The 24,872-nt window shown below is 36.7% G+C and overlaps 1 protein-coding gene across 2 annotated transcripts in view; it reads left to right on the top strand.

Moving 5' to 3' along the window:
• Positions 1–4,009: 4,009 nt before the first annotated feature.
• The window catches only part of nfatc2a (nuclear factor of activated T cells 2a), a 33,262-nt gene continuing 12,399 nt past the window's right edge, over positions 4,010–24,872 (top strand). Inside the window, exons 1-6 of one of the 2 annotated variants that reach the window (XM_082145553.1) lie at positions 4,010–4,304; positions 9,449–10,376; positions 12,832–13,000; positions 17,773–17,975; positions 18,097–18,269; positions 20,070–20,210. In XM_082145553.1, the coding sequence (XP_082001679.1) occupies positions 4,247–4,304; positions 9,449–10,376; positions 12,832–13,000; positions 17,773–17,975; positions 18,097–18,269; positions 20,070–20,210 (1,672 nt within the window). In that variant the 5' untranslated portion in view covers positions 4,010–4,246. Of the gene's footprint in view, positions 4,305–6,629; positions 7,060–9,448; positions 10,377–12,831; positions 13,001–17,772; positions 17,976–18,096; positions 18,270–20,069; positions 20,211–24,872 lie in introns of those variants that run through there. The other variant, XM_082145552.1, reaches the window with a different exon arrangement.

Genomic DNA, 24,872 nt, shown 5'->3' with positions numbered 1-24,872 from the left:
CTGGAGTAATGATGCTGAAAATTCAGCTTTGATCACAGGAATGAATTACATTTGAAATGATAAATATATGTTTAATTATATAAATTATTGTTGTTATTATTAAAACTGTTTTCTTGGTATTTATGTTGTAAGACATTAAAATGTTTGATTATGTTGTTTAGCCTCTGTCAGTGTTGGAGTGGTCATCAGTCATGTTTGACAGATATCAGAAACTCAGCACAGGTACCAGGGACACAAATCCCAAACCTGAAAGCTTGAATTGTTGTCCATTAATCCGGAATGGGAAATGGAGACAGATTTAAGTTTCGCTGCTTCAACTGGAAACTTCAGGAATTCTATTCAGATTCCATTTGTGTGAGTGGATGATTCTCCATGTAGTGTGTGTGAAATGTTGCTAGAGCCACGTGGAATAAAAAAAAAAACTGCTTTCCCAAGTAAGTTACGAATCATCAGGTTATCCATATTCACCTTTAGGCTACTGTACATAACACACATAAATCATCCTAGTAATGCATTCACCAGGAGAGATTTTTCTTGAGTCAACATGAAATGGCCTCTTATAATAAATGGTCAGCTGAATCTGTAATGGCATACAAACTACTTCTTTATAGAGATATGGCAGAAATAGTAGAGGCAAAACGGGAAAAATGGCAAGTTTTGGAACTGCTCAAGCACATGGCCTGAAGATTTTCCCGAAAAATGCCGAAAAGTTATATAATGTGCCATTTCCATATGAAATCTGATTGCTTAAATAGAAATGTTGCTATTGGAAAAGTACAAAGTTGTGCTGCTGTAACGCAGACATGACGGTGATGGGAACCTGGAAAATGTGTGTCGTCTTAGCAAAAAAAGATGGCACTGCAAATCCCGTCGTCTGGAAAGATGCGTTGCTCCCTATTAATTTACTCATTCACGATTTGTGTTGCATAAGAGTGCTGTCACAGTGAAGGAATGTACATCTGCTCTCTCAGGTTAAACGTGCACTCGTTTTAAACCACGCGAATCTTCCTCTTCACCTCCAGTGCTCAATTTAAAGCATGTTTCCCATGTGCATCACGTCACCGGTGCCTCTGGTGAACCTTTAGGCATTTTCCATACGGTTTATGCCACATCTATATAGATGCACAGAAATGATCTAATTCAACCAAGAAGTGATGTACAATGAATTGAAAATGAAGTCCTGTGTCCAGACGTTTTCCAGAGGTTGTGTAGGATCCAGTCAGTGAGAGCAGCACTTCATTCATTCCAATGTTTAAACAAGTCAGTGTATCATATCGCAGAATTTTCCGGGATAAACTTTACAACAGAGTTTAGCCAAACAGGCCCGCTTCATGGTCGCACTCGTCAGCCTCGTGCAGTTTATTTTGGCATCCTTCGCCATCCCAGAATGCAGCAGCTTTTTCATCTGGGCACTGGGAGAAGCTGTTAATGTGTTACATTCGATTCTCTTGAAACTTTTACTGCTTAGGTTTACTTTATCGCACTTATTTGACGGAACCTGGTGCTTTTCAGCATTTGGAGTTTGATTAAGCCATAATCAGACGTGATTTAATACGTTAAAAGGGAGTTGCTGGTTTCTAAACACACTGATATGGTTGAGGGAAGTAAAACTCGCGTTATCTGATAATGTCCACTTTTAAAGCCTGATAGGTGTATATATTAATTCCCTTATGATAAATAAACCTTATTTTATGGCCTTTTTTTTTTTTGCATTTAAATATGAACAACATTAGCTTTTCAGAAACGTTTCACTGCTGTCCAAGTTAAGCATGTCAAATAAACTTTGAAACTTTTTTTGGATGAATTTCAAGACTAGCCCAATATTTGGGATTAGAAGGGGAAAAAAATTCATAAGTAAACCATGCCACATTTTCCATGGAACATTTTATGGGTGTATAAACTGTCTAATTTAACCATAACTTTAATCCTGGTTGTTACTGTATATTATGCCATTTTAGTGGATATAAATTAGTGGATATAAATAATTTATATAATGTTTTTTAAATTATGTGTGTGTGTGTGTGTGTGTGTGTGTGTGTGTGTGTGTGTGTGTGTGTGTGGTAAGCTACACACACACACACACACACACACACACACACACACACACACACACACACACACACACACACACACACACACACATATACATATACACACACACATATATATATATATATATAATCAATTTAGTGGATACAAATTATTATATATTTTTTTAATAATATTTTTAGTATAATATAATAAACCATTTACATTTTAAATTAAAGCTGCAGTCTGTAGTTTTTCCTCTTTGTCGCCATCTCTGTTCGAAATCTGCAATTGCAGTTATTCGCAGAATTACCAACTTTACGTGGGTTGTGCCTCGGCACGGCACAGCGCGGATGAATCCGATGTTTTGAGGAGAATGTGCGGCTGTCAGTCGCCGCCGGTGTGGATACTGGCATTCGCAATCACAGATTCTACTTTTTGGAAGTATGACCAACATAGGAATTTTCACCGGAAAATGTCATCTGAACAAGTAACATCCACTTTTGTTCGGACCAACTAAGGGTGAAAAAGCATTGCAGTAAATCGCGCTGATTAAATCTAACGATCGCTTATCATATCACGTCAAACCCTGCAAAGTATACTTTGTTCTCAAATTGTTAATGTTAACAACATCAGCATTGCGTGACTACATTTAATGCCCTTCCGATATTTATCCTTGTTTTCGCACAGGCCGGTCGCAGTCTCTTTTTTTCTGTAGCCACTCCGAAGTCCGAAGTCTTTTGCATTTTACATCGGGTGAATCTCCAGTTGTCACTGGTGATTGTCGTTTGAACCTTTCTGGATCTGTCATCAAATTGATAAGTTTAATTATATCAAGTGCTGTGAGAAAAGGCTATAAATCTCCACCTCAAACATCCTCACACTCATAGCCTACTAGCCGAGACTCTTCTTTATGTGTACAGATGTGACGTAATGACACAAAAACATGCTTGAATTTCCCGCGGAAATACACCAGTACCACTGGAATTAAAAACATTATTACAAGCTTACCGTTTTGAGTCGAGCTGAGGCAAGCAGAGAGTTTTGAACACTTGCTGGCTATGTACCTGCTCAAAAACTTATTTTGGATAATTTTTAACCCAAAAAAGTTACGGATTGCAGCTTTAAATACATCTTTTTAATTAAATATATATAAATGATGATTTTAAAGGATTCAAATTATTTTTAGTTTTTGACATATTTTAAAATATTAATATTCAATAATTTTGTAATAATTTAATAAGAATAATTTCATGAATAAACTAAGGTAAAAATTATTTTATATATGATGTAAAAAAACGTCCTTGGTTTATTCATTATACGTAAAATATTTTAAAATATTAATATTAATACTTCTATTTTAGAAAACATTAAAAATATATTTTAAATTATATTTTTCGGTTCCATTTATAGTCCCAAAAGAAAATTTGAGTGAATTGTAATTAATTTTAAATATTGTTATATAACTGCTACCAAAGCTCTTTTGATGTCTCTCTCACTAGTGAAAGTTGAGCTTGTATCTTTCTTTGAAGTAAATTCCTTCTGATATTTGCTAATGCATTGCCATTCAAACACTGTCAGGTTGTCTTTATACTTCTTGGCCATTTACGCAAAGGTCCCAGTAAGACTCTGCATGTAAAGCTGAAGGTTGCCGGGATTTAATGAGCCTTGTCCCTTCAAAACCCTGCTGTGTACCTCGTCTCTTTCATGCATATGCTTAAACATTGCTCCTGTTTTCATTTTTCTCCCCCTCCTCTTCCCCTCAACGCTAATTTTTTCAAGCCCACAATGAAGTTCTTGTGCGCCACTGTCTGAGAGAAGCCGCAGAAATGCCTTGGCGCAGAGGCTGGAGACGTCATGGATTCCTGAGTGCGCTCTGCAGGAAAGCCCTGAGTCTCTGAGATGGAGCCGCTCCAGGTTTCCATGGCAGAGCGCACAAACAAGAGGAAACACTGAGGGAATCCCGTTATTTTACAGCATTGGCCCATTATAAACACCCAGAGCCGGGGAAGGAAGCCGCTCTTGAAGCTCAAGTCAATCCTCAGAGCAGGCGAAGGAGTTTATACCACACAGAGCTCTGCCGCTACTGCACAACACTCTTTCACACTCTTAACGGAGGATCTGCTTTTTTTAACTTTCATCCAGACTTTTTTCTGCTATGAACTTTAAGGAAAGGCTATTTTTTGACTGTTAATCTTTTTTAAAGTATATTTTCCAAATGTTTAGAGAGTCTTGGAGACTGATGCACTACCACAGCATGAGGTCGATGGATCAAGGTATGGATGGCGCGTGCTGAAGTGTTGTGAATTACTGGTAATCAATAATTTGATTTTTAACGTTTTCTTATGCCAAAACTGTTGATGTTTTTAACTCAATGTAAATTAAAATGAACTAATTTGTAATGTAAGGAATAAAGACAGATGTTCAGTGTAGTAATTGCGTCATGAGGGAACTCTCAATGACATCAGAATTGAACCATTTATTCTGCTCTTGTAAGATCCATTTGGGAATGAATGAAATTTGAATGCTTTTATGTTAGATTTATTAATCAAACTATAGTATTTTAATGCATTTAACATAATATTTAGTGTTAGTATTTGAGATAAAATTGCTTAATCTAATCAGACACATGGTCAATTATTTCTCTTTGATTTTTATTTGTGCATGTGTATAAAGTGAGTTTCTTCAAAGAGAGGAGATGCAGTAGTTGAGGTGTTTAAACAGAATGCCTGAAATGTCATTGTCTGAGATGCACAAAACATGAAATGTCAGTCTGATTTCATATAGTGCATCAAGACTCACCGTGAGTATTGAGTATCATTAGTTACATAAAATTCAGGCTCCTTGGCTATTCGTAGATCATGCTGCAATGGAAAGTTCAGGTAATGTTTAATAACCCTAGAAACTGCCACTATGTAAATAATAGCATTCTGTCATTTCGGTCTATAAGAGTGTGGGTTTGTCTGGAATAACTGTGGGTCTTTTCCAAAATAAAATAATCCACGGGTCAGAATAAGATCGAGGCGTATGATATGGGCAGAAAGTGGGTAGAAATAATAAGTGTTCATGTAAAATAGGCGACCAAGTTTTGTAGATAGATAGATCGATAGATGGCAAACAGACAGACAGACAGACAGATAGATAGATAGATAGATAGATAGATAGATAGATAGATAGATAGATGGCAAACAGATAGATAGATAGATAGATAGATAGATAGATAGATAGATAGATAGATAGATAGATAAATAAATAAATAAATAAATAGATAGATGCAAACAGACAGACAGACAGATAGATAGATAGATAGATAGATAAATAGATAGATGCAAACAGACAGACAGATAGATAGATTAATAGATAGATAGATAGATAGATAGATAGATGGCAAACAGACAGACAGACATATAGATAGATAGATAGATAGATAGATAGATAGATAGATAGATAGATAGATAAATAGGTAGATGGCAAACAGACAGATAGATAGATAGATAGATAGATAGATAGATAGATAGATGCAAATAGACAGACAGACAGACAGACAGACAGACAGACAGACAGATAGATAGATAGATAGATAGATAGATAGATAGATAGATGGCAAACAAACAGACAGACAGACAGACAGATAGATAGATAAATAGATAGATAGATAGATAGATAGATAGATGCAAACAGACAGCCAGACAGATAGACAGACAGACAGACAGACAGACAGACAGACAGACAGATAGATAGATAGATAGATAAATAAATAGATAGATGGCAAACAGACAGACAGACAGACAGACAGACAGACAGACAGACAGACAGATAGATAGATAGATAGATAGATAGATAGATGGCAAACAAACAGACAGACAGACAGACAGATAGATAGACAGACAGACAGACAGACAGATAGATAAATAGATAGATGGCAAACAGACAGACAGACAGACAGACAGACAGATAGATAGATGCAAACAAACAGATAGACAGACAGACAGACAGATAGATAGATAGATGGCAGACAGACAGACAGACAGACAGACAGATAGATAGATAGATAGATAGATAGATAGATAGATAGATAGATAGATAGCAAACAGACGGAAAGACAGACAGACAGACAGACAGACAGATAGATAGATAGATAGATGGCAAACAGACAGACAGACAGACAGACATACAGACAGACAGATAGATAGATAGATAGATAGATAGATAGATAGATAGATAGATAGATAGATAGATAGATAGATAGATAGATAGATAGATAGATAGATAGATATGGGCGGAAAGTAGTTTGATATAATACAGGTCCGTGAAAAATAGGCGACTGAGTTTGATAACAGTAACCACAAGTTACAATTCTAAAATAGGCCTACAGTTACAAACAGTTTGCTCATTGTGTGGTGATGAACACCCGGGGGCAGCAGTTATACGGGATGAAGCTGGGATTCATTACTCACCCGCTCGGATGTTAAACTGTGATCAAGAGCGAGTTGCTTTTGTTGTCGCAGTTATTATAACTAGTGTCTGTCAACAGGAGGCGCGTGTCAACCACTTTATCACCTCATGATTGACAGAATATATTATGCTCCCTATACTACAACAAACACACAGACAAACCTTCCCAAACGGTCAACCTATCACACACGAGCGACGCGACGCACTCAACGCGTTCCGTTGCGTCCATTCGGAACGCGTGCTGTTCACTGGAAGCTGTTTCTGTCGCCGGTCGAGTAAATGGGGGTGTGAGTGAAGTTTAGGCGGAAGTTGAACTTGCACTATTTCACGTCTGTCTGTCGTTCGTTCTCATTCATGCGTTTGGAAGCTCGAATCCCCGCGTGCAAAACAGCCGGCGTTCTCTCGATACGTTTCTGAAGTTGTTGTGGTGTAAATAAATCAGATTGAGACAGATGAGCTCTTTTTACGGCGATAAGGCTGCGATAGGGCTGGCTGAGGAGCTCAGTCAGGTGAACTGTCAGGATGAGCTGGAGTTTGCCTATCTTTTTGAGTATGGAACCACCACGGGACTTCAAGGTTTGTTTCACTGAACTTCTGTGTAAAATATGTGCTGAAGAATAGAATGAGCTGCATAATGAGGTCTGGCTGTTTAAACTATTGCAAAAGAAGACATAAGTATGAAATACGCTTTGTATGTATGTGTGAATTTGATTTAATAGCTTATAATATATAGGCTACCTTAATAAAAGATAGGCTACATGGGGACTGAAACGCTCCCCTGTGATGATTTACAAATATTTTATATTTAGTAATATAAAGGATAGTAATATTACAATGTAATATTTTAATATCTATTTGTATTAAGCTATATATTATTCTAATTATTGTTAAATGTATTTATTTAATCTTTTTTAAATTCTTTTGTGATTTGTATCTGAAATCAGTATTTTAATAACAAACAATCTGTACACAATACTGCTTTCATCACACCAGACATTTTAGACTGCAATTGCATTTCTCCAAAAACACTTCAAATTTGGTTATGATGGAAATGACAGGAGTGCTCATCTCGTCCAACAGAAGAACAGTTTGGAAATGTAATTCATTTCTTAGATTAACTATCTAAAGTAGTAGTACTAGTAGGTGACGGTGTCATCAATTTCTTAATGCTTTTTTTTTGTTGTTGTTAATTGACAGCTAGCTAACTTGGTGTGAAGTTTTGATGCTTGTAGTGTGTGATGGTTGTGACATTTGAAATTGAACTTGCTAACACAACATCACAAGTTATACCAAAATAGGGCATGTGATAAATAACAGAATGCAAATTTTCTGTTGAAAGACTGACTACATTTCTCAAAATGTGTACTATGCAACAAAGCACACAACGTAGAAAACTATATTTCACAATCTAATGTGAGGAAATGAACCAGAACAAGGTTGCTTATTGATTGGACTGCCAAAAGGGTAAAAATCAGGTTTGGAAGTAAAAATCCTATTAATTTTCTTCATAGGGGAATTGATTTTAACAATAATGTATAACCCTTTAAAGATAGGCCTACTATGAGCTACTAAGTTTGTTAATCTATGGTATATGTTTCAGCCCGCATTATTTCAACTTAAAGTAGGCCTAATCATGTTTAACGGCTGAATTCTTGGTGAAAAACTACTTAACTACATAAATTACAGAAATCCTCACCAATCAGAGAATTGCGTCAATTAGCGCCTCCAATGAAGCAGTGTAAATTATTTATTTGTATGCATGTTTTGCAATAAATGAAAAATATATAATTTCGTAATCAACATCAATAGTTTCTTTAAATCAATAGTTTCATATTTCTCTTTTGTTTTGAATTTGAATTTCATTCTCAATGCTTCATGGCATTGTAGTTATTCTATATGTGACCCTGGACCACAAAACCAGTCACATGCGTACATTTTTTTTAATTGAGATGCATACATCACATATAAGCTTTCCATTGATGTATGGTTTGTTAGGATATGACAATATTTGGCCGAGATACAACTATTTGAAAATCTGAAATCTGAGGATGCAAAAAAATCGAAACATTGAGAAAATCGCCTTTAAAGTTGTCCATTTTTGTTCGCAATTGTGCTGCATTCACTCACAAAAATAAATGTTTTATATATTTGGGGTAAGAAATGTACCAAATATCTTCATGGAACATGATCTTTACTTAATATCCTAATGATTTTGGTATATAAGAAAAATCGATAATTTTGACCCATACAATGTATTGTTGGCTATTGCCACAAATATACCCGTGCGACTTGTGACTGGTTTTGTGATCCAGGGTCACATATATCAGTATCTGTTTCTAAACTCCCTGAAATGACTCGAAAGTCTTGAGCTTTCTTCCGGGAACGAACATGTCACAATATTCCTCATTTAAATAATTCCCGCCCAAAGCATACGTAAGTAACAGGGACGAGGCCTGATTGAGTTGCATTAGTAATGTGTTGAATCTCGCGGTTATGGTAAGGGGTGGGACATATCCCAAACATGCTCAAAGCGGTTGACCAATCACAACACACTGATCTAGCTGACCAATCAGAGCACATTGTGCTTTTTGGAAAGAGGGGCTTCATAGAGACAGGAACTAAACAGGAGTGTGTTTCCCAAAGCCAACTATGGTCGCAAGTTCTGTCGTTGCCAATAGAGTTCAATGGAAATTGCGATCAGAGTTGGCCAACGATGCTTTTTGGAAATGCACCCCGGAGCGTTACTGACAAACTGCGGGAAGAGAGGAACTGCAACAATGTCAAATATGTGCAAAAAGAATGTGTTTTTGAATATCCAAGCATGAAAACCTATTCTAGCAGACCCCGAAAACAAAATCAAGACTTTGTAAAAGGGCATAATAGGTCCCCTTTAAATAGTAGACACAGACAGCAGTGTTTGAGTTTTTGGACACTCTTAACCACTTTCTTTCTTTTGCTGTTATAGATGAGCAAAGCATCTCCTCCGACAAAGATCTCATCTCTCCTCCCAGCCTGTCCTATCCTCTGGTGGAAGCCTCACAGTACGGCATCAAGTCGTGTGCGTCTTCCTACGCGGAGGTCAACACTGAAGGTCTCTCTGGCTACGAGCAACTGGAGGCAAAGAACTACCAGGAGTACGGCAGACCCAACAGCCAGGCACTGAGCCCCCGAATTGAGATTACTCCCTCCCGCGAGCACTATAGTCATGGTCGAGACTCCCTCCAGAACCATCTCGTGAACACCAGCCCCAGTCCCGGGCTCACCGTTCCCGGTCTCGATCCTCTGGCCTACCGGGAGCCGCAGTGCCTGAGTCCCGCCAGCAGCAACTCATCCACCTCCTGGCACTCGGAAAACCTCTCGCCCTGGGCCTCGCCCTGCGTTTCGCCCAGCAACAGCCAGGCGACTGGAGAGCTCTGCCCACGGCTTCAGGGCGTCCACACGGGCTCCCCTCGAACCAGTCCGGGCACTTCTCCACGAACCAGCCTGGCCGAGGACGGCTGTGTTGGGCCGCGCTCTCCTTCCCCCCGGCCCGGCTCGCGTTCCACCTCCCCTCTATGCAAACGCACCTACGAGATGTACAGGAACCCCAACCTGGTGCCGGTGGCCCGATCACGCAGCCCGTCACCCCACGGTGGCCATGAAGAGCAGCACGCCGGCCATTACGGCTCAAATAACCTCTCAGGGTCCATGAATGGGTTCGGCGTAGGCCAGGCTACTTCCATTCCAACCAAGATCGTGAAGACTAACCAGCAGGCCTACCCGCTCTACCCAGACAACCACACTGAGAGTTACCTGGTGTCATGTGACCAGGATATGAAGAACAAACCTGGCCCTGAATCTTTCTTCGTAATCCCTCAAATCTGGCCTAAACAACTGGTGCCTGGCATATGCAGGTAAAAATTGTCATCATTTTCTTTCTATGCAGGGTTTGCTTGTAGAGTGACTCAACTTTGATAGGAATGTAATAAGTATAGTTATTTGCCTTTTGTCGCCACTACAGATTGGTAAATTATGTCTATATTTGTCCTTAAAGTCTTTTCATTGTACTCTTAACCCTGGATATCAATACCAATACCAGTCTAGAGAGATGGGTAAACGATGACCGATATGCATATGTATACATAATACAATTGATTGAAAATAAATGATCCTCAAACAATATCTGTTATTAAAGGAATAGTTCACTTTGAAATTGGTCTATGGTCTATGGTCATTATCTCAAAACACAAGCACAGAGTCCAAATTAAAACAATTCCCCGTCGTCCAAATTAAACAATTCCCCATCGTAAGTACACATTGATGGCCTAAGACACGAAACGAGCGGTTTGTGTGAGAAAACTAACAGTATTTATATCGTTTTTACCTCTTATACACAGCCATGTCGAAGTGATCTGATCTGACGTGTACGCAGACTGGTGCATAGATACATACACTAGATGTCGCCTTTAAGACATTCGTTCCAATGAACTGCCGTAGACAAGGCGACATCTAGTGTGTATATATCTATGCACCAGTCTGCGTACACGTCAGATCACTTCGACATGGCTGCGTATAAAAGGTAAAAACGATATAAATACTGTTCGTTTTCTCACACAAACCGCTCGTTTCGTGTCTTGGGCCATCAATGTGTACTTACGATGGGGAATTGTTTAATTTGGACGACGGGGAATTGTTTTAATTTGGACTCTGTGCTTGTGTTTTGAGATAATGACCATAGACCTGCATTATATGACTGACAGACAAGAACGGTTTGACCTAAAAATATAAAAATTGAAACTACTGCGGAAAAAAAGACACCTACATCTTGGATGCCCTTGAGGTAAGCTAAAACATACCAAAAATGTATTTCAAAGTGAACTATCCCTTTAACATTATAGCTTAAAAAAAAAAAAAAATCCTGCACACTACTCAAACATGCATAATTACAAAATTTTATTGGCAACGTTTTGGTTAATCGACCTTTTTCAGGCTTATGCTTTCTAAAGACGATTTTAGAAGACCTATAAGATCATTACAAATCACACTGTACGACACTGATCTAATAAACTTTGGTACGAAATGTATACATTGATGACACCTATTGAATCGTAGGCTACGAAGCAAGTGTCTTCAGCATGCGCTAGTGGTAAACAAATAGGGCAAGATGGATCACACTTTAGCAATTGAGGTTTTTATGTGCGCTGAAAAAAAGAGGAGGAAGCGAAAGAGAAGAATATGGATGTGGTCATGGCTAGGAAAAAGAGGCCGACACTTTTGCAAATGAAGCTTGAGGTAAGTAGTTTTAAGTTTTAGCGCCATGTCGCTCTGATCAATACGCCATTTCATGTTGCATTTTCATTGGCTAGTCAGTAGACGTAGGTCATAGAAGCAAACACACTGAGATGATCATGCTGGATTTCTGACACTGTTAGAAAATTATCACAGACTATCTTTGGTCGCAAGACCGTGACAACGAACCTCTCTCACTGTATGATGTAGCCATGACCACAGAAATCGCCACGATTGCTCATCTTTCGTCGGGGACAGCCCAAAATCATACAATGTGTACCAGGCATTACTCAGTGTTCCTTAGTAGTGTGCAGAATTTATTCATGTTTATATTGGACTTTTATCCGATGCACCTACACATGATTTGTGTGTGAAAGGTACTATATTTCCTATTTAAATTATTTATTTAAAAATTTGTAATATATTTTTGGTCTATTATCTATTGACAAAGCTGTCAATCAGCTGAGCAAGCATGGTTATTGGCCGGTGCAGATAATCTTAAAATAAATGTGAAAAATTCTTAGAATTGTACACTAATGTTCAAAAGTCTCTTATGCTCACCAAAACTAAAAATACAGTAAAAACAGTAATATTATGACAATTTAAAATAACTATTTTCTATTTGAATATATTATAAAATGTAATTTATTCCTGTGAATTTTCAGCATCATTACATCATTAATCATTACATCATTACTTGTATATAGTAATTACATTACTATATACAATATTCAAATATGATGATTTGCTGCTCAAGAAACATTTCTTATTATTATCAGTGTTGAAAACAATTGTGCTGCTTCATATTTTTTTTAGCTTTGAATACAATTTTTTATTTCTTTTTTTTTTTTTTTTTAAGAAAAGGGAATCTTACTGACCCCAAACTTGTTTTGAACTTAAATCCAAGTACAAAAACATGTATTAGTTGTGTGTAGTTTGATCTTCTATCAGTCACACACTCTTATAACATATATAAGGCGACACAATCTGTAAAACCCTCATGCACCTGCTGCTCTATTCATGCAACAAATCGGATATGTGAAGCAAATGAGCATGGCTATCATCTTTCATCTCTCCCAGCATCCCCGTGGCTTCCCTGCCCCCCCTGGAGTGGCCCCTACCGAGCCGCAGCGATCAGTACGAGCTCCACGTGGAGGTGCAGCCCAAACCCCACCACAGAGCCCACTATGAGACCGAGGGCAGCCGAGGGGCGGTCAAAGCCCCTACTGGAGGTCACCCTGTGGTCCAGGTGGGTGTTCATTCTGTCTTCTAGACGTGCGTGTGAAGGTATTTCCTTGTCATTATGCAGCGTGAGGTGATTTTGCCCCAGGGTCAGGCCTATGAAAATGGCCCTCTTCTCTTCTGTGTGTTGTCCGATCGTTTATCCACCCTCGCACAAATGAATGCACTCTTTCATTACTTGTGCATGCTATAAGATGAGCTTACAGTCGTGCTTGCAGATAAATCTCGAATCCTAATTATTTAAACGTCAGCTCGTAACTCGTTCAGCACTGTTTACGCCACATACATAAATAAAACCTCAAATAATGTGGATTTTTAAGCCATGAGTATGGACTAGAATATCATTAGAGACTTGGTGATTCAATTACTAACTAGCACCCAAACAATCATTTATTTGATTTAAAAATTTTAATTGTATTATTTGTATTTATGTTATATGTATTTTATTTTATTGCTATTGTATTTATTTTTTACAGTTATTTATTTTTTAATTTTTTTTTATTAATAGCATTTTATTTTTTTATTTGCATTACTTTTACATTTTTATTTTAGTTATTGTACATTGATTTATTTTATCATATATACATATACAGTATATTTATTTTAATTTTTAATTTTTTTTATTTTTATTTATTTATTTATTTATCGATTTAATTAAATTTTTTGTTCTTTTTCATGGTGGTTATTTTTATTTTTAGATTTTTATCATAGAGACTTTGGGTTTTTAGAGCAGAAGGTATTGCGATTTATTTTTATTTACTGCTTTTTAGATTTGCTTTCATGTTGCTTCAAACTCTTCAGGAAGTTGAGTTTGTCCAGAGGTTTTGCAGACGCAGTAATGGCAGCTGTATCCTGAAGACACATGATATTGCTCAGTTTGTTTACCACTTAAAGTTTGATGTTGCTCTGGTAACAGTTTATGTGAAAGCCCTCTTGTTGCTTTTTGCTCTCTCAGTGTAAACCATCTTTAATGGTCTTGTTAGCGGAGCGGCCAGCATCCTTCCGATGTCAGCGCTCTGGTAAAGATTGCAGACTCCCTTGGCAAAGCCAAAATGTTTAATGCTTTCCATTCCCTGGCGCTCGCTGTGGTCAGTGCAGCTCGTCGCTAGCCAATCACGTGGCGGGGAGTTACTCAGGACTGCTCCTTCCTCTACTTTACTTTTCCGACCTCACGACTGACTCACCGCTCGCCAGCTGCCATGGCAACCAGGTTCTCAGATGGCCCATGGAAACGGCCGTGTTTACCCAATTCATGAGGCCCAGCTCTCGTACCCGACTCACTCACCTGTGTCTTAAAGAGACACATTTAGACGTTTCATGCAGAATGACACTATTTATGGAATTCAGTCTTAATTAATTAAACAACATGTTATTACTAAAAAGTTTTTCTAAATGATTAATGTTTGTTAAATATTAATAAATTATTACTAAAACTATTCATATTATAAATAATATACTATTAGTGTCACAGGTTGTTTAAAAATATATAAATAAATATTTTAGAATTTTGTTTATTTGTTTTTGTATGTTTTATTGGTTTTATTTATGTTTTATTTTGTTATTTTTTTCAGTTTTATTTATTTGTTTGTTTATGTTTTGTTTATGTACAATCATATTTTATCTATGTTTTATTTTATTATTTATTTAATGCTTGCTTTGTTTGTTTATTGATTGATTGTTTTATTTATTTTTATGTTTTATTATTTATTTGTTTTATTTATGTGTTTATTTTGCGATAAAATATGACTCAGATATGTTTCGTAGTACATGTTGTGATATTCAGTCTTAGAAATAAAATAAAAAAATTATTTGGATGGCATATTTTAAATAATTTTGATATTAAATCCACTATTGTTTCATATAGAATTGTTCTAGAGCCTATACAGATTTAATGCAATTACATCAGAAATAGCTGTAACTAAAATTCCAGAAAAAATAAGAATAATCCCTTACTTTACTTTTTCAATGGACAAGTAATTAAATTACAGTAATTAATTACGTAGTAATGCATTTCACAAAACACTGGAAGTGACCAAAGCAAACGTGACTAAAGCAGACGTGTCAGTTTGCCCTCCATTTAATCTCATTGCTGCCTAGAAGAAATAGAGATATTTATTTTAAGTATTTGTCTTTCTCAGATGTTGCTTTTAAGCTGGACTTATCATATCCTCTTATGAAGAGCCAATCAGAGATCCGTTTACTGTACTGTTACTAAACCAAACACACACATTGCATCCCCCTTATCTGATGCAGCATTGTTTTTAGCCCACTTTTGCCCATCAAACATGAATTTGTAATGTTGACACATGCCCTGCTCACTGTGCTTTTGATATCCAGAGTAAATTTAGCTGCATCTTCATGCTCTGTGGTTTCTGCACACTTCCTTCCGATGTAGACGCGTTTTTTTTTGTTTTGTTTTTTTGTAAGAGTGCACATCAAATGTGTTACCTGCTTTTATGTGTCATCTGCTTTCAGTATTCACATGACTCTGCTTGTGCATGTCTTGTCATGGTGATTTAAATGTTTTGAGTAAATTGCAAAATAAGACCGTAATTAACAATAGTAAATTTTTCTCTACAATCAGTCACTTGCAAAGGCACTTTTTTTTATAGTGCCTAGTGCTTTCATTTATCATGCAATTGGTCATGTGTGGTTTTGACATAAACTTAGTTAGCTTAGTTAGTTAGTTATTTAACAAAAGAGAGACATTCGATATGTCATGCTCTAAACTGTCTATTTCAGAAGGAAATATATCAACACAGAAAAGAAAACTGAGTTTGGGATTTTCAAGGATATGAACTGCCATTTACAAGGGTTGCAGATTCAATATGAAGTGAAAGTGACCTTCATTGCTTTGTCATCAAAGTGCCCTTGAGCAATGCATTCATCTTTAATTGCAGGGATTGTCCCTACAATTAGTTAACCTCAAGTTGTTTCAACAGAAAAGTTAAGCTCGATAAATTATCAAGTAGCTTTTTCGCCCTCATATTAAATCAAAACTTGCACTTTTCCTGCACAAAGCCCTTTATCCTTAAATCCCCCCCTTAAATTACGCTCTCCAAATTTTTTTTGTGAAATGCATGTAGTTAAAAGGTAGCTCGAGAAACCCTGTTTTGTTGTGCACATTATCTAACTCATCTACAACAAAATGACAAGGCCAGAGTTGTTTTTCTCATTGGACATGCCATGTTTTGCATATGAAAATGTGACCCATTTGCCTCTGTGTCGAACAGGATTTGAAAGCCCTTCTGAATTATTAACCTTCAGTGCAGGAATTCAGACACAAACTAAGATGCATCTGTGCAATTTCACATTCATCTGCATATGCATAAACCATTTTGGCACTCAGCCACTGTGGACATCCCTGAGGGTTTAATACTGTATGATTTCCAGAATGCCATACCAGACTCATTCAGTTTTTGATTTGCATTTAAGAGTTTATCTTCCACAATCAATCAACTGGCACTGGAAGGACCCAGGCCACAAACGTTGCCACAGTCAGAGCTCGCGATTGACTCATGGGTTTCCTGTAGAGTTTGAAGGAGATGAATCGGGTGAAGGAAAGACGTTTGCAGACTGCACACACCCTTCTGGCTTGTGTTCAAGGTTTTCGGAGATGCTAATGTTTCCAGCAGGTTTGTGCTTCCCAACCAGGAGAGCAGACCTTCGCTAAAATAGTTGCTCCGGCTGCACTATTATATATGTGTATGTATGAGGCCTAACATTTTGCCATAAATATGTTTTACCAGCCATAGGCAGTAATAATGACACCAACATTTTACATAGAAGTAAAAATTCACAATTTTCTATTCCAAATTCGATACTACAGCTAAAACTGCTAGCCTAACTAATATAAATGTAAAACATTAAAGACAAGCAAACAGTCAGTAGTACAATACAAAACAAATGATCAAATTATAAGCAAAAGTAATAAAGCAAATGCAAAATAACACTGCATAGTCGTCATTGCATAAATTAAACATCCTGATTTATTAATCCTTATCAAAGTTACAAATGTTATTCAATCAAAAGCAGTGAGTGATTTTTTTTCTTCGTCCTTTGTTGATTGGTTAACATTAAAACACAGGAATATTAGGCTACTGTCACTTTAAGAGTGAATGCACGGATCTAATATACTGATACTGATACACATGCGTTTACTTTCTCAACTGTTTACGTTCACTTAAGACATAACCGACTATGTTTACTAGTATACTCGCTATTTTTTGACAATTTTGTGTGAATTTGTCCGCTCAAGTGCAAGAAAACGTGAAGGAGAACTCAAGTTTATTATTTGCAATTTAGTAACGAAATGAGCTCCCTTTTGCATCATCTTGAATATTGTCGAGGCTTAAACTTTGGTGACGATGCAGCGCTGGCCCGTCAACTGTCCCGAGCATCGTTCACGTTTGTTCAAGTTCATGCATTGTTAGTAGAATTAATACAAAATTGACCACCCAACTGGCGAGTGACACCGTTTCATACACTCACTAACGCCGATTTTTCTCGCTTGGTGAGTGTTAATTGTTGTATGTGTTATTCATCAAAAATTCTGGAAAAAAAATCTATCATGGTTTCCACAATCAGGTTTTTCAATAATAATCAGAAATGTTTCTTGAGCATCAAATCAGCATATTAGAATGATTTCTGAAGGATCATGTGACAGTGAAGACTGGAGTAAATAATGCTGAAAATTTAGCTTTGCATCACAGGAATAAATTACATTTTAAAATACATTAAAATAGAAAATTTGCCTTTTTTGCACTTTCCTGTGTGCAGTTACGTGGATACAGGGGCAAGGAGCCGCTTGGTTTGCAGATCTTCATTGGCACGGCAGACGAGCGAATCCTGAAGCCTCACGCTTTCTATCAGGTCCATCGCATTACCGGCAAAACCGTCACCACCACCAGCTACGAGAAGATCATCAACGGCACCAAAGTCTTGGAAATTCCTCTTGAGCCAAAGAATAACATGAAAGCAATGTGAGTACGCTTTATGGATGCTGGTTCTTTCAGATAAATGCATTTAACATGATGGTTTCCACTTTTTTGGTTTTAAATGTGCACACTAACATGGTAGAAATTGCTTTTTAATGCTTCTCAGAATTGATTGTGCCGGGATTCTCAAGCTTCGGAATGCAGACATCGAGCTCCGGAAAGGCGAGACGGACATCGGGCGTAAAAACACGCGTGTTCGACTGGTATTTCGTATTCACATTCCTCAGCAAGGAGGTCAACATATGTCTCTGCAAGTCGCTTCGCATCCCATTGAATGCTGTGAGTACATTTAGACTTTTATACCCTTTTACAAAGAATAGGTTCTGCTAGAGTAGGTATCTACTAGAATAGATTCCCATGCTTGAATGTTAAAGAAACACATGTCATTATTTTCACCACATTTGACATTGTGGCAGCTCCTCTCTTCCCAGTCTGTCAGTAACACTCTGTTTAGTCTCTATGAAGCCCCTCCTTCTGAAAAGCACAATGTGCTCTGATTGGTCGGCATCATCAGTGTTTTGATTGGTCAACCACTTCGAGCGTGTTTTGGAAATGCCCCGCCCCTTACCATAACCATGAATTTCAACACACTACTAACTAACTCAACCAGGCCTTGTCCCTTTATTTTGCTTGTGCCTTGAGCGGGAATTATTTAAATGAGGAATATTGTGGCGTGTTCGTTCCCGGAAGAAAACTAAAGACTCGAGTCATTTCAGGGAGTTCAGAAACAGTTACTGATATACAGAATAACTCCCACTGGAGGGACTTTGTGCTTTGTAACTTTGCAGACCTTTTTCATGCTCAAACAGCGACATTACACACTAAAGAAAGCTGAAAATATACAAAAGCATTATAGGTCAATTTTAGGTGGTTGAGTGTACTTAATCAACATGAAATAAAAATGGGCCTTCTTTATTTTTCTTGATGGCTTAAACCTGACGGGTTCAGCGACTGAATGTTGTAATTTGGGTTTTGGTTGAATATTTGTCATGCTCTTATTAGATATCAGGTGGCTTTGTCTTACATGTAATTCTACCGCTCTGTCTGGTTGCTCTGCTTCCTCCTCGGTTAGGTTTCGTTTGATGCAAACCAAGCTCAACGGAGCAAAAGAGGAATGAATTTAAAATGATCCTGATAAACTCCCCAACCCCCTTTTTCTATTTTAGGAAGTTCAATCTTTTCTGTCAGGTATACTGAGATATCATTGCTCTATTTGTAGATGTACCGTATCTCACCCTGTTCTCAGGTAGCAAGCTGTATTATTTAAGAGGAGAGCGTACGCTTCATTAATTCAGATTACGGCGCGCCACACATCTGTCTAAAGGTCACTCGTATTTGTTTTAATCAAAGTTGATGTTGCGGATATTATATCACAGATACGTTTCATGAGTGCATGTCCTTAATATTGTGACAACAAACTTCATCTTGTAAAACAGGATTTAATACTCCATCAGCCTAGAATAAATAAAGAGGGCGTTTAATATGCGGGGTTCAACCTGCCTTTTTGTTTACATGGCTTAATGTCAATTTGGCTGAAGCAAATTTAGCTAATTATCCTAGTTAAAAGCCTCTTAATTCCAATGCAAATAAAAAATGCATGAATTCCCGGAGATTTTTATATGATATCTTCATAATCTGTTGTATGACTTGCATACTAACATCATAGTTTATTATTATTATTATTATTATTATTTATGGCTTGTATAATTTAGTAGGAAATTTAAATGAAGGGCTTCCCAAGCAAAAACCACTGCATTATAAATGTATTTATGTATAAATATATAAATTATTATTATTATTTTAATCATTTTATTTTATACTTTTAAAATAACCTGAGGTTAAGTGCCTTTTTGGGAAACATTTTATCGGTCATTTAGCTGACATTAGCTGACTTATTGATTGCAGAATCAATATTTCGTGGACCAAGCAGGGGTTAAGTGACTCGCTCAAGGGGACAATTGTAATAGGGCTCTCAGTAACTCTTCAGTTAATGGGCCACTCTTTCTAGGCTTCAAAACGTTACATTAAATTCAGTCCAAACATCTAAATTCTGTATTTTCTCCCCGTTTGACTCTATAGCCCAGAGGTCTGCCCACGAGCTGCCCATGGTAGAGAAGCAGGACATGGATGGGTGTTCGGTTCTTGGAGGCCAGCAGATGATTCTCACCGGCCAGAACTTCAGCGCAGATTCAAAGGTGATCTTCATGGAGAAGACTCATGGTAAGTACTGAAAGATTGATATTCGGCCTAGTATATTTGCAGGTACATGTGAAAATTGAACATTTTTTACATTTTCTGTGTAGATTATGAGGTATAATCTTGGAAATTCCTTCCTTCTCAATTTCCTTCCTGTTTTAACATATTATGTTTTAAAACGGGAAGTTAGAGCTGAACATGCTGAATGCTTGTAGTTTATTACTTGCTTGTTATTTTTTTATAGGCGGTGAAGAAACAAGGTCATTTTAACTATCAAATGGCTCTTTTAAGTATTAAGTACTGCTGGCATTGCACTTTTACAATTTATATGATATTATATGTAAACTGTGCAAAAGTCTTAGGCCACCACCAGTTTTGTTGTTTTAGCAATGTTTTAATGATCGTCCATATTTATTTTTCAGGTCTATTTATTAAGACACAATACAGGAAAAATGTACACAAAAATAAATAAAAAATCAGAACAAAATGGCTGTTTTTAAGCAAAAATCAGTATTCAGTGTGACGTCCTGGACTTCTTCCAGTTTCTCAAAGAAGAAATTCTGAGAAACTTCTCATATATTTTGAAAGTTTTCTTGGCCTTCCAGTCCTTTTCCATTCCATTGAGGTTTAAGAAGGTCAGGTCCCTGCTATTTCTCAAGTGTAAGAGGAGTTCACTAAATACCTGCCACTTTAGTCTGTAGAAGCGTTTTTTTCCTGATTTTGTTCTGTTTTTTAATACTGCATACAAATGTCCTGTATTTTCTGATTATATTCTAATAAACAGACTGAGAAATAATTATATAGGGTCATTGCTAAAACAACATCTAATGGTGGCCTAAGACTTTTGCATAGTACTGTGTGTGTGTGTGTATACTGTATATAGCACTGTGCAAAAGTATATATGAATATATTAGCTCACAAGTCAGAAGTGAATTATGTGCTAGTTTTATGTGCACTACTGTCATTACTAAAAGTGTAATCAAATCAGGCAATCATTTTCATTATCAGACAAGCTAAAATATATGGCTAATAGTCTTTAGTTTACGTCGCAGCCCAGTGAAATGACGCTTAATGCTTTGTACTTTGTACTTTTAATTCCAGTCAATTTTGTTGCATCCTGTTAAAGGTTGGGGAAGGAAATGCAGTGAGTTAGCAAAGAAACACACATGCACTATGATTTGCTCTTTCTAGCCCTATTTATCATTTGCTGGTCGTATTATATTTTATGGGGAGGGATTTCTTGTTTTATTGAACAAAAACTTGTATGCGATTCAATTGAAGTGAATTTTGTCAGTGTCTGGGAATACACTAGGATATAGATTACCTATAAAAGTCCGAAAGACAGTGTTTTTGATATCAGGCCTCAACGTTTTCTTTTCATTCGACCCATGTGTTGTTTTCATGTCTACTATCGCTTTTATATGTCACCTGTTTTTGTGCGTATTGTTTATTGAATCACACTGAGAGGCAAACTACGGCAACAATTTACCATCAACAATTTGCATTATTTTGGAGATAAGAGGAAAAGCTTCACTGTCCTTTCTTTGTTATTTTTTCAGTGTGCGGGTGGCGCTTTTGTTGAAGAGTGTGTCGCCTTTGTGTTCAAACACAAAGTATTTGATCAAATATTATGCATACAGGACAAAAAGTGTAACATGAAATGGCTGTTTTCTCATTCAATTTCCATATTCATGAGTCATTGTTTTATCTGAAATTAACATAATAAAGTAGTTGAACTAAACGGCTGATAAAACTATGTAATTGCAGACACACTCAAACTCATCAATGAACTTTATGAATGACAGTGGTCTGCAAAAGACCATTAGGCTTTCATTTGAATTGTGACCTTTTCTAATCTGTTTCACTCACATTTGCATGCAGTTTTAGATTTCGGATCTGAATACAGTGTCAGCTTTATGTACAAACAGTGCAGCAGCTCATCTACGTTCCCGCCAGGTTCCAATTTCACTGTCATTATCAGATTGATTCACCCGTCTTTCTCTATTTTCATTATTATTTTTTACTTAACATCTACATTAAAGTACACATGAATTTAAAATGTGTTTCTTTTGGCTTTTAGTTCATGTCTTTAAGTTTCAATCAATATGCTAGTGTACTAAATATTAAATATATTTAAATATGAAGTCTTTCTCTTCCTGGGAATTAATAAGTAACGATTAGGGATGCACAATAGGATTTTTTTTGTTGTTGTCGATATCAATTTTAACAAACAATCACTGGCCGATTTCGATATTTGTCACTTGCTCTCTTATTTGAACTTTTGTCATTAAATTAAATTAGTGTTTTAAATGAGCAAATTTCCAAAACGCATGCATTAAGGTTATACTAGCTAGTTTATTGCTGCATCGTAAAATAATTTCTATTGACCTTGTATTGGATCCATTTAACATTCAACAGGCCAACATAAATGCAACAGAACAAAGTAATAAACAGTGCTTTTCAGGTAGATCGAACAGTAGTTTTTAGGTACAGAAATAAAGTAATCAAATATATTCTTCATTGTATATATTAAATATACATTAATCCTTATTAAAGTTACAAAAGTTATTTATTCAAGAGTAGTGAATAATTGTTTGATTAACATTGAAACAGGAATATTAGGTTACTGTCACCTTAAGAAGAGCTGCACGGATCCAATATGCTGTTACACAAACTGTTTATGTTCATTTAAGACATATTGTAACAGACTATGTTTACAAGGATACTCGGGCATTTTGATATCATTTCGTGTGAATTAGAAGAAGTGAATGAGAACTCAAAATTCTTGCGCTTGAATATTTAAATTCGCAAGGCTTAAAAACACGTGCCGTGACAGTTCCGTCAATTGTCCTGAGCGTCATTCACGCTGGCAGTCCTTAGTTTCGTACTACATTTGTTTTTTGTTTTGTTTTTCAGTTTTTACAGTGTTTCCTCATTGAATATCCTGTTGCGTTGGGAAATGCATAACATTATGAAAGTCAAATGGGTTGTAAGAGCCGTTCTATATTGATTTTAATCAGATCTTGAAGAGTGAAATGTCTGTAAAGTCATCAGACTTACAAGAAGTGCGTTTAGTAGTGAATCAAATGAGTCTTTAGAGGTTGCTGTGGTGTTGGTGGCAGAACCTTTTGCCTGCAGGTGTCATTGTTATGGCACTCCCACACACTGTGCTCTTTCATGCATGCTAAGCGGCAGATGGATTGTGTGTGTGTGTGTGTGTGTGTGCTATGACTACTTGCTCTTATTGATGCTGCTTTTTGCCTCGGACAGGTGGCACTCGGCAGTTTTGCTTGCAAATAAAATCCAGTCACAGCTGTGTGATTAGAAAGTGCTCCTTCAACCTTCAAATTTCCCGTTGCTGCTTTTTTTTTTTTTTTTACTTTGTTTTATTTTTCACCCATTGTGTTCTCTACTGCTGTTTACATTGTTTTATTGATGTACGCCATGTGTCGTCTAGGTTTTGTTCGTTTTGGTAGAATGCACAGTTCTGTTTATTGATCTATTGATTGAGGCTAATGTGTTTAGTCTATCAGAAAAGAGCTGTGACTCATCAAGTCCTTTTTAGGCTTTTTTATTTTTGTTGAAAATTCAGTGTTTCTTTCTGTCTAACCCCCTCTATCTCTCTGTAACTAACGTCATAAAATCATACAGGATTTAAACGATTTGAGTGTGAGTAATTTATCACATATCATTTTCAATATTCCCCCTCTGTCTATTTTAATCTGTTTGGGTGTTTGACTAATGGAAGACAGAGGAGTGTTCAGTAAAACTCATTGGCAGTGTTCAAAATAGCATACTATCTTACTATTTTTACTCCAAAAAAACTATATATAACAATTTTAGCATTTATTCTCCCTTTTGAGTGTCATGGCAAAGCATGCTGGGAGATAGAAATCCCTGCCCAGTTTCAGTAAAATGTTGTCTAAATTAAAAGAAACAAGTTCATAGAACTTAAAACAGTGAAACAATTCAACTTACTTAAAATGTGTCCGTTTTGTGAACTCAAAAGAAATAGAAAGTTCTAAATACTCATAAAAGTTCATTTGATGGAACTAATTTGTATAATTTAAGTTGGCCCTACTCAAACCAATTAATTATTTTAGCGTCAGGGTTTACAGTGTTTGCATTGTAATAGATAACAGTGTAAAACCAAAAAGGTTGTGCAAACACCACTGACTTTTTCAATCAAAATATTTAATAAAAGGAAATCTGCTAGGCCTTGAATTATAACAATATTCAAAATGAAAAATATTCCCCCTGAAGCCTTTATTTTTTTTTTATCTAATGCAATGCCATTCATATATACATTTTTAAGAGTGGCTTCAAACTCCAAAAACGTTTTGGGGCCACTGTATGTAATAGTCTACTGCATTTTTACTCTAAAAATAAGAAACAGAAGAACATAACCGAGCATTGATTTTTGTTGTGGAGAGTTTTTTATCCTGACGGAGCGTTCAGGAGCATTGTGACTGTGAAATCTCTGAAATGGGAGACAGCTGTCTTTGGTTGGAGATTTGCTGGCTCTTGCTGATTTTGCTCTGTATGCCTTGCTGGGCTTCCACTCTCAAAGCTTCTATGGCTAATTATAAGAAAAAGTAAAAAGCAAACCCATGGGACCCTGAACAAGGAGCTTTGGAACAAACTCCAAACAAACAGAACGGCCAAGGAAGAAGCACTCATCACCTG

This window comes from Leuciscus leuciscus (genome assembly GCF_965113295.1).
Source record: "Leuciscus leuciscus genome assembly, chromosome: 18".
Lineage (NCBI taxonomy): Eukaryota > Metazoa > Chordata > Actinopteri > Cypriniformes > Leuciscidae > Leuciscus > Leuciscus leuciscus.
The sequence above is the reverse complement of the archived record's forward strand: the minus strand, read 5'-3'. Positions and strand labels throughout refer to the sequence as shown.